Source organism: Vitis vinifera, chromosome 18, assembly GCF_030704535.1.
Source record: "Vitis vinifera cultivar Pinot Noir 40024 chromosome 18, ASM3070453v1".
Taxonomy (NCBI): Eukaryota; Viridiplantae; Streptophyta; class Magnoliopsida; order Vitales; family Vitaceae; genus Vitis; species Vitis vinifera.
The window spans coordinates 13,974,291-13,985,473 of NC_081822.1; the positions used below are offsets into that span (position 1 = coordinate 13,974,291).

The 11,183-nt window shown below is 44.4% G+C and overlaps 1 protein-coding gene across 1 annotated transcript; it reads right to left on the bottom strand.

The window, feature by feature from the left end:
- Nucleotides 1–8,488: 8,488 nt before the first annotated feature.
- On the bottom strand, nt 8,489–10,375 carry LOC104878397 (uncharacterized). Its single transcript, XM_010648684.1, has 2 exons — nt 9,805–10,375; nt 8,489–9,711 (listed from the first exon to the last, which is right to left on the bottom strand). Exons 1-2 carry the CDS (start codon nt 10,373–10,375, stop codon nt 8,489–8,491), a joined length of 1,794 nt encoding a protein of 597 aa, XP_010646986.1.
- Between the last annotated feature and the right edge of the window lie 808 nt (nt 10,376–11,183).

The window sequence follows — 11,183 nt, forward strand, 5'->3', positions numbered from 1 at the left end:
TATGAAAGTGGTGATGGCTCTGAACGCCTATAAAAGTGATGGCTCTGAACGCCTATGAAAATAGTGGCTCTGAACGCCTATGAAAATGGTGGTGGCTCTGAACGTCTATGAAAGTGGTGATGGCTCTGACCGCCTATGAAAGTGGTGGCTCTGAACGCCTATGAAAATGATGGCTCTGAACGCCTATGAAAATGGTGATGGCTCTGAACGCCTATGAAAGTGGTGGCTCTGAACGCCTATGAAAATGATGGCTCTGAACGCCTATGAAAATGGTGGCTCTGAACGCCTATGAAAATGGTGGCTCTGAACGCCTATGAAAGTGGTGATGGCTCTGAACGCCTATGAAAGTGGTGATGGCTCTGAACGCCTATGAAAGTGGTGATGGCTTTGAACGCCTATGAAAGTGGTGGCTCTGAACGCCTATGAAAGTGGTGATGGCTCTGAACTCCTATGAAAGTGGTGATGGCTCTGAACGCCTATGAAAGTGGTGGCTCTGAACGCCTATGAAAATGATGGCTCTGAACGCCTATGAAAATGGTGATGGCTCTGAACGCCTATGAAAGTGGTGATGGCTCTGAACGCCTATGAAAGTGGTGGCTCTGAACGCCTATGAAAGTGGTGATGGCTCTGAACACCTATGAAAGTGGTGATGGCTCTGAACGCCTATGAAAGTGGTGGCTCTGAACGCCTATGAAAATGATGGCTCTGAACGCCTATGAAAATGGTGATGGCTCTGAACGCCTATGAAAGTGGTGATGGCTCTGAACGCCTATGAAAGTTGTGGCTTTGAACGCCTATGGAAATGATGGCTCTGAACGCCTATGAAAATGGTGATGGCTCTGAACGCCTATGAAAGTGGTGATGGCTCTGAACGCCTATGAAAGTGGTGGCTCTGAACGCCTATGAAAATGATGGCTCTGAACGCTTATGAAAGTGATGGCTCTGAACGCCTATGAAAGCGGTGGCTCTGAACGCCTATGAAAATGGTGGCTCTGAACGCCTATGAAAATGATGGCTTTGAACGCCTATGAAAATGGTGGCTCTGAATGCCTATGAAAACGGTGGCTCTGAACGCCTATGAAAAATGATGGCTCTGAACGCCTATGAAAACGGTGGCTCTGAACGCCTATGAAAGTGATGGCTCTGAACGCCTATGAAAATGGTGATGGCTCTGAACGCCTATGAAAGTGGTGATGGCTCTGAACGCCTATGAAAGTGGTGGCTCTGAACGCCTATGAAAATGATGGCTCTGAACGCCTATGAAAATGATGAAGAAAATTGGATAACTTCTACACAGGGGATATGCCCTAGTATAACGACCTATATAAAAAAAATCAAAACCTAAGCTTGATAATCTCAAAGAAGGGGGTATGCCCCAGTATCACGGTTGCATCAAGCTGCTAAAATGTCTAATGAAACACGCAGCTGCAAACATCGTAATGAGAAAGAAGCAACGCCTCATGACAAAGGTCTCGAGAAGTATAAACATAAATTTCTTCATATTTCAAATAAATTCCTTGTCAACTGATCTCACAGATAAAGCTCAACAAATGCGCATCACAATTTTACAAAAGAATGACTATGGCGAAAAACAAATCGTCTCATAAACTCTTGACAAGGGAGTCCATCGATACTTTCTGGGTGAAATCTGATGGGGTCCATTTCAATCTCAAGCAATGTCATATGTAGCCAATCACAATATCACAAATTATAAAACTGAAGAAATGTGCTCATATAAGGAGATAAACTGGCTACGAAAAACAAAAACTGATCATAGAGACATCAATCTCCCATGTAGAATAGAGAATCACAAATACAAGGCACAAAGCCACCCATCTCATCAAAGCGAGAAATATGCTCCAGTGTAACAAATGATCCTCACGTGAAGTAAGTAATTAATACAGACCATCCGCCCCATGTATTACTACTCCCATCAGTTCACCTCAACAAAAGAGGGATATGCCCCAGTATGACATCTGGTGTGTCAAAGAAACAGGACTGATATCACCAGTTAAACACTATCTTCATACTCAGGTTCTGCCAAACATCATCAGACTAAGCATAAGAGGAACCAAATGTCACTCGAAGCATCTTCCATAAGGGAAAGCATAGCAACACCCATATTTCAACCAATTGTTAAGACCTGCCCAACTGCAGACTGTCAAAGATAACGTTTAATCTCATGGCCTCAGGGTGGTCTTACGACACGGACCGTAATGTAGGCTTAGGTTATAAGGTAAAAGAAATGAAAGAAAACTAGGCTCAAGTATCCAATGATCAAACCCAATACCCTTGTGTGTAAGATGTGATGTGCAGGGTAATCTCGTGAGCTAACTAACTCGATAGCGAACAATGGAAGTGTCAATGACGAACTATAAGAGAAAAGGGAAGTGGTCAGGTCTTCAATGCGATATGTAATGGCTATGAAGAGGCTAATAACACAAAGACATGTATCAATGTAATAAAGGAATAAATATGGAATAATCACCACGAAAAGAGATGATAAAAAATGAATGAGAGAAACGAGAAGGTACAAAGGATGATGACTAACTCATATTAGTGCAGCCAAGGAAAATCATATCACCAAAGATGGAATGGTAGTGAAGACAGTGATCCGGAAATCCAAGTGATAGGTTACCCAATCCTCACACCCAATGTATACCAATCCTGATCCATGAAGCGAAGGATCTCACAAAACTCTTATCAAACTGTTGTTACTCAGAAAACATGAGTAACGCAAGGAACGGGATGCTCTCAGATAGGCTCACATACGAGCTCAATGATAGATAACTCAATGAACAACCCTCAAACATCAATGAATGCCCAGTGGAATATGCTACCATAAACAAACTTATTGTCACAACCTTTTTTTTTTTTTTTTTTTTTTTTTTTTGCTTTTTGTGAACACTAGTATCAATAAACCAAAACCCCACTGAGCAAAGAATAGAAATGAATAAACTCTCTCCAATCCCCAATGAAAATATGAATCATACACAAACCCCCAAAAGTATGTCAACTCCAATCACTGACATGTATATAAAACCCCCCACCCTAAGGTCACCTCTCAAGCTAAGGTATCCAGATCAAAGTCAACAGATGGTGAAGGGTGTGACATGACTACCTTGATGCACCAAAAAAATGTGAAAAGTCATTGACTAGAGAAAATAAAGAGGATGAGACGAAGCAAGGAAAGACAAAACACGAAAGTAGATGGAAAATGAACAATAATGAAACATGATAGAAGTAGAATAGTAAAGCATGATGACAAGAAAAAAATGAAAATAGATCAAATAGCTGAAACTCACGAGACTAACCAAGTAAAACATTCATACACAACCAAGGGCCCCTACCCAGGTGATGAAAGGTAAGCAGAGCTATAAGAATGAAAGGCTTTAATGTACTCATGGGGCTCAAGGGGCTAGCAACGGGATGTATGTGAAATGGGTGTGATAAGGTATAAGGCTAATCGAAATGATGGCCACCCATCCTTTGACCATGATCTTAAACGTAATACTTCTTCAGTTGATCCACATTGGTTGGTTCTAAAAATTGGTTTCCATCTAGGTCAGTCAACCATGCCGCCCCTTCTAGAGTTAGCTCTCGAATAACGTAAGGTCCACTCCAATTAGGTCTGAACTTCCCCCTAGGGTCTCCAATCAATCCTCTGAGCATCCTCAAAACCAAATCCCCCTTATATAATGGTCTAGGCTTGACCCTTTTCTTGAAGGCACGAGCCATTTTTCTCTGATAGGCCTGAACATGATCCGCTGCTCTCAATCTCCTCTCATCTAAAAGGTTAAGCTGATCAAATCGAGCCTGGGCCCACTTTGCCTCTGAAATCTGCTGCTCAAGAGCCACTCTTAAAGAACCCATCTCTGTCTCGATTGGCAAAACAACCTCCATACCATACACCAAGGAGTAAGGTGTAGCTTCTGTAGGAGTGCGAAAAGAAGTACGATATGCCCATAAGGCAAAAGGAAGCTTTTCTGACCAATCCCGAGAAGTCTCGACCATCTTTCTCAGAATTCTCTTAATGTTCTTATTTGCAGCCTCTACAGCTCCATTAGTTTGTGGCCTGTATGCAGACGATCTGTGGTGTTGGATGCCATACTTCTGTAACAAAGTTTCAACTTCAGCCCTAAAGTGTGCACCCCTATCTGAAATCAACTCGTGGGGAACTCTGTAGCGACAAATGATGTGTGACCGGATGAAACTAGCAACCCTAGAAGATGTCAACTTCGCATATGATGCAGCTTCCACCCACTTGGTAAAATAATCAATGGCTACTAAGATGAACTCATGGCCATTGGAAGATTTCGGCGAGATCTTTCCAATGATATCAATACCCCATACTGAGAATGGCCATGGTGATGTCAAAGCATGCAACTCTGAGGGTGGTACATGAATAAGATCCCCATGCATCTGACACTCTGGGTATCTCTGAACAAACTGGCAACAATCTGTCTCCATGGTCAACCAGAAATAGCCAGCCCTCATGATCTTACGGGTTAACATGTGTCCACCCATATGAGGACCACAAACTCCTGCATGAACCTCTCTCATCACTCGATCTGCAGAGGCTCGATCCAAACATAATAGTAATATCCCATCAACTGATCGTCTGTATAAGGTCTCTCTACACATCACAAATCTAGTGGCTAACTGCCTTAATGCTCTCCGATCCTTGGCTGTCGCAGCTTCAGGGTATGTGCCAAATCTAAGAAACTGACGAATGTCATGAAACCATGGTAGGTCATCTTGGACCTCTGTCTCATCAATCAAATGACAATATGCGGGCGCAGATCTAGTCTCAATCAGTAAAGGACGAACTACTACATTAGTTGGAATATCAACTGTAGAAGCTAAGGTAGCCAAAGCATCAGCAAACTGATTATGTGCTATAGGGAGATGAATGTATTTCAACTCTTCAAATTTCTCAATCAATAACTCCAAGTAGGCATGGTATGGCTTCAACTTCGCGTCTCTGGTCTTCCAATCACCCTGAACCTGTCTGAGCACTAGATTGGAATCACCAAGTACATCCATCTGTGTGATGCCAAGCTCTAATGCAGTCTCTAAACCAAGGATACATGCCTCATACTCAACAATATTATTTGTGGTGGGATAGTAATCAGGAAATGTTAAACGAACAGATCTCGGGATGTGATCACCCTGGGGAGATACCAACAAAACACCTATCCCATACCCTGAATGATTAGCTGCTCCATCGAAGTACATGCGCCATCCTGATAATCTAGTCATAGCGACAAACTCCTCATTTGGAAAATCATCATCAATTGGCCTACTCTCGATTATTGGTAAGGACGCTAAATGATCCGCAACAACGCTTCCCTTAATGGATTTCTGAGAGACATAATGAATATCAAATTCTGTAAGAAGCACTAACCATCTCATCAGTCTACCAGCCAAAGCAGGTCTATCAAACAAGTATCTCAATGGATCAAGACGGGAAATCAAGTGTACTGAATACTCTGTCATGTAATGCCTCAACCTCCTAGTAGCCCATACTAGCGCTAAGCAAAAGCGCTCAATCATAACATATCTCATCTCATATTCCAGCATCCTCTTACTCAGATAGTAGATAGCTCGCTCCTTTCCTAAGTCATCCAGCTGAGCTAGCATACATCCCAAGGCCATGTCTGAAACTGACAGATATAAGAGAAGTGGACGCCCTGGCATGGGAGGCACTAAAACAGGAGGAGAAAGCAAATACTCCTTAATCCTTTCAAACGCAAGTTGACAATCATCACTCCAAATTGTAGGCTGGTTCTTTCTCAATAGACGAAAAATAGGCTCACATATGTCTGTCAATCTGGCTATGAATCGACTGATGTACTGTAACCTACCCAGAAAACCCCTGATCTCTTTCTCAGTCCTTGGCACAGGCATGTCAAGTATGGCTTTGATCTTATCTGGGTCAACCTCCATGCCTCGCTCACTGACCATATGCCCTAACAATTTCCCAGAAGTTACTCCAAAAGTGCACTTCTTGGGATTTAGCCTCAATCTGAATTTCTGAATCCTCTCAAAAAATCTCTCTAGAGCCGCTAGGTGATCTGCTCTGCCTCGGGATTTCACAATCATATCATCGACATACACCTCAACATCCCTATGCATCATGTCATGAAATAAAGTAGTGGCTGCTCGCTGATAAGTGGCTCCGGCATTCTTCAACCCAAATGGCATAACCCTGTAACAGTAAGTACCCCACTCAGTAATAAAGGCTGTCTTTTCCATATCCTCTGAAGCCATCAAAATCTGATTATACCCTGAAAACCCATCCATGAATGACAACATCGAATGGCCTGCGGTGCCGTCGACCAACATATCAATGTGTGGGAGAGGAAAGTCATCTTTAGGGCTGGCTTTATTGAGGTTTCTAAAATCAACACAAACCCTGACTTTGCCGTCCTTTTTTGGAACAGGGACAACGTTAGACAACCATTCTGGATATTCAACCACTGATATAAATCCAACACTGAGTTGTTTTTGAATCTCCTCTTTCACCTGCAGACTCCATCGTGGGTGTAATCGCCTCAATTTCTGCTTAACTGGTCTGGCATGTGGCAAGATGGGCAGATGATGCTGAACTATAGAGGGATCAAGGTCTGGCATGTCCTCATATGACCACGCGAAGACATCCAAGTATGATCTGAGTAAATGAATAAGTCTATTCCTTTCATCTGCGGATAGGGGTAAACCAATCTTCAATTCTCTAGGCTGATCATCTGTGCCAAAATCAACAATCTCAACATCCCCTATAGTAGGTGAAACTCTCTCATCTATGGGATCAGAGTTGTGATCAAAAGAGTCTTTACCTGAATCAGGCTGTGCAATTTCATCATTTATATCAAATATCTGTGAAGTGAGTGAATAAGGTGCAAATAACGAAACATCATCACAAGAGACAGACGAATACTCGTAAATGCTCAAATCCTTAACTGAATCATCAGAAACATAGTCAAAGCGGGTGACAAATCCCGATAGAATGTCAAATGAAAGAGGTGGGTCCACAGAGTCGGACGCTCCCTCAATTGGGCCAACAGTGCCCTCATACATATCAATAGTAGGAATAACAAAAGCAGAAAGCTCAGGAGCAGGAACAGTCTGGTCCTCCTCAACAATCTCGATGACAGATACTCCAGAAAGCTCCAATGGCGAGAAAGGCTCACGCTGAACTGTATCAAGGAACTGACTGATACCCAACATGTCCATCTCATCATGATACTCGTCACGAGGAACTACTCCATCAGTCATATCTTCGGGCTCAATGATTACCCCATAATCAGTAGTCTCATCCGGGAAGCACAAGGAGAATAAGCTGGCTCGATCTGGAGATGGTGGAAGGATCATCACAGAAGCTGACATGTCAGGGGTCTCATCACCCAACTGCATCTGATGAAACACATGCTGAAGCTCACCTAATGTACTATCATCAACACCTATCTCCTCAACACGAGGCTGAACCTCTGATCCCTTAACAAAGTAATCGGCCAAGCTGAAAGTGTAAGGACGAACAGGATAATCAAATGGGATGCCAAACAAACGAGCCCTCACTTTGTCCCTACGTAGTCGTGACATATAACAAACATCATCCTCTGAAGGGGTGAATCCAAGTCCATAAGGAGTTTCATGATCAATAGAAGTCACGAACTCACTAGATCCATGTTGGCGTCGTCCTAACCCAAAACCAGGTAGAAATGACATGTCCCTCATCATATCAAGAACAAGGGTACTACTATGCTGGTCAAATGACATGGCCACGAAATCTCTGCAAAAATCCTGAATCTCAAGGGTTTGTACCTCATTAAATGTGAATCCCGTCAGAAAAAAATCATCATCACTATGACTGATCTGCAATACTGGCTCAGAGGATGAAATCATGTCTCTAGTAGACTGCACTGTAATAACCTGTCCCGTCATGGATAAACTTCACATTCTGATGAAGGGAAGATGGAATAGCTCCAGCTTGGTGAATCCAAGGTCAGCCCAAAAGCAGGTTAAAGGAAGCAGGAATCCTCAAAACCTGGAATAATATAGAGAATGTGGTCGGGCCGATGAGCAAATCTATAGTCAAGGTGCCCATGACCTCCCTCTGAGTGCTGTCATAAGCCCTCACTGTCTGTGTGGAGGGACCAAAATCTGAGGGTGCAAAGCCAAGGGCTATAGCAGTGGCTAATGGGCAAACATTCAGGGCAGAGCCATTGTCCAACAAGACGGATGAGACTCTGTGGCCTGAACAAACAATTGTAATATAGAGAGGGCGAGTATGGTCAGAACCCTCCGGTGGTAGATCATCAGCAGAAAACACAATGCAAGTGGCCCTATCAGCTGTCATCATATGAATCAATCCCTCTGGAGTAGTAGAGGTCTCAACACGTATCTGACTCAAAGCTCGAATAAGTGCATCTCTATGAATGCTAGAAGTAGCCAACAAACTCCAAATGGATATCCGTGCCTGAGTGCTCTACAACTGTCTCAATATCTCATCATCCTCCCTCCTGACCTCCTCACGAGAGTCCGTACCACCAAATGGTCTGGTAACCGGAGGTGCAGCCTGGGCTATCCTCCCACTACGGGTCATAACCTGTACATCAACATCCTCAGGCCATAGAATAAACGGAGCAAACATGTCCCTATGCCCGACATATGATGGTGTAAAAGGAATCAACTGTAACGGTGCTCTATCCGGGATCAAACTGAATGGTGCAGGGATCGAAGAATCTGATGTAGCTCCTACAATCTCATAGCTATCATCTGGAATAATCATCTTAGGCAATCCATCATCCCAACTCAACATGTGTATGACATCGTCCTGAACAAAATCCATGTGATGAATTCCACCAGTAGGCGGAGGCACCGAATGTGTGGTGTGAGCAGGTAAAGGGTTCGTGGTCACACTTGGCTGTCCCAAGTTAACCAGACCCTGATCTATCAAGTCCTGAATAGCATGTCTCAAAGCAGAGCAACGGTCAGTGTCATGTCTTGGGCCCTGATGGTAAGCACAGTGAAGGTCCATCCTGAACTGAGGTGGCAAAGGCTGAGGTGGTGGTCTCGGTGCTAGTGCAGTCAACAATCCTCCCTCTATGAGCTTCTGGAAAGCTCTACTTAAAGACATTCCCAGTTGGGAAAACTGCCGCATCGGTCTCGGTGCAGGTGGAGCCCTAGGCTGAGGATAATGAGCAGGTGGCCTCTGTGTGGTCTGAGTAGCATATACTGGCTGTGGAGCTGAGTGTAGATATGTGGGAGACACAGGTCTAAAAGGAATTGGTGACCTATACTGCACATGGGATGATGGCGGATAATAAACTCCAGAAGTCTGTCCAACTGTCTGATAATATCTAGGCCTCGGTATGACGATGCTGATGGCGCTGACGTCCCCTGGTCTCTGTCCAATAGCGGGTTTCTTCCCTTTCGAGTCTGAAGGGGAAGAATCAGGCCACAAACCTCTAGTAATACCCTCCTCAATACCATATAATGCCTGCACCAAAGATCCAAAGTCCACGTGTGGGAACCCCATCAAATGTCTAGCAAATCGAGGCTGCAAGCTCTTCATAATCATGCTGATCTGATCTCTCTCAGATGGCCTATCAATGATCTGGGCAATCTTCTCCCTCCAACGGGAGATGAATGATGTGACTGTCTCATGGGGCCTCTGCCTCAAGGCCTCCAACTCCCTCCGTGAGACATCTATGACAGTGTTAAATGCAAACTATCTTAGAAACTCCTGGGCTAAATCATCCCATGTACGACGACGTGATACATCTAAAGAAGCAAACCAACGCTGGGCCGCCCCACTCAAGGACATGGGGAATAGCATAATCATCTGAGCCTCATCCAAGCCGTGGGCCCTCATAACAGTACTATATAGTCTCAAATGAATGCGCGGACATCCAATGCCTATGTATCGCTCGATCTCTAGCATCCTAAACTTGGCCGGCAGACTGGCCACTGGTAGTCCATCAAAATCATCCCATCCCATACCTCCATCTGATACTCTCATCTGTCTCATCTTCTGCTCAAGCCTATCCATGCGTGCATGGGTATCCTCCGAGGTCGGAACAACCACCATGGCAGGCGGTGGGGTAACCTCAGTCTGACTCTGTAAAGTAAATGGTGTAGGCTGTGGAACTGTCTGACCAAGTGGGGGAGGTGGTGGCATCTGAGTGTCCTGTGGAGCTATCTGACTAGGCGGGAGAGGGGGCGAAATAGTGGGATCATACTGCACACTCTCCTGAACTGGAACCTGTTGGGCCTGCTGCCCATCCATCCTCTGACCAAGGCTAGTTATGGCCTCCTGGATCGAAGCCATAGCAGCAGCAAACTGATCAACTGTAACCACCTGCGAATCCATATCTGACTGATCTGACTGGTCTGACACTCTAATCAATCTCCCTCTAACTCTGATCCAAGAAGCTGAACCCAGATCGAACGTATCAATACTCCTACAATAGTGGAAATACTAGATAAGATACGGTGTAAAGAAAACTCTACAAGAAATGTCTATCAACTGTACAGAAAGGTAACCTGGAAGTACTCAGACTAATATCCAATTCTAAGTGAATATAGAAGAGACTACTACGAAGGTAACTAAACCTATTACTACTAACCCGGCTTTGAAGGACCACAGATGCACCCACGTGTAGGAATGGAATCATAATGGGGCCTAAGCTTAGCCTAAAAGGACAAGGTGGCTCTAAAAATAACAAGGTGGGTTAAAGGATCCCTAGCAGAAGCGATCATACCCTCCAGCGGTATGCAACCCTCTGCACGCCTCCGAAGAGACGGGGCGCTTCCATGCAAGGTGGTCATCACCTCCACACATGCACTACCTCGACATCCCAGGGGGTTTCCTATGGCTAAAGCTCTCACAATTCTCAGCACTCAATAGTCAACTAAAGTGCACAGTGAGTGGTGTGGGTGCATCCGAAAATCCTATGAATCTAAAATAGAAAACAGAAACACACTGGTCACACAAATATCCATAAATCCTAGCTCTGGGCTATACAGGTCTTCAAAGATCGGACTTCAATCAGTATCAGTGTGTCAGCTTTCTCCAGAATGCTCCCAAACATCAATATAGCCCGTCGCTAGACCCTACTCCTAACCACTAGCTCGGTCAGAGAAACAAACACACACAAGGTCTCACACTTGCAAATGTA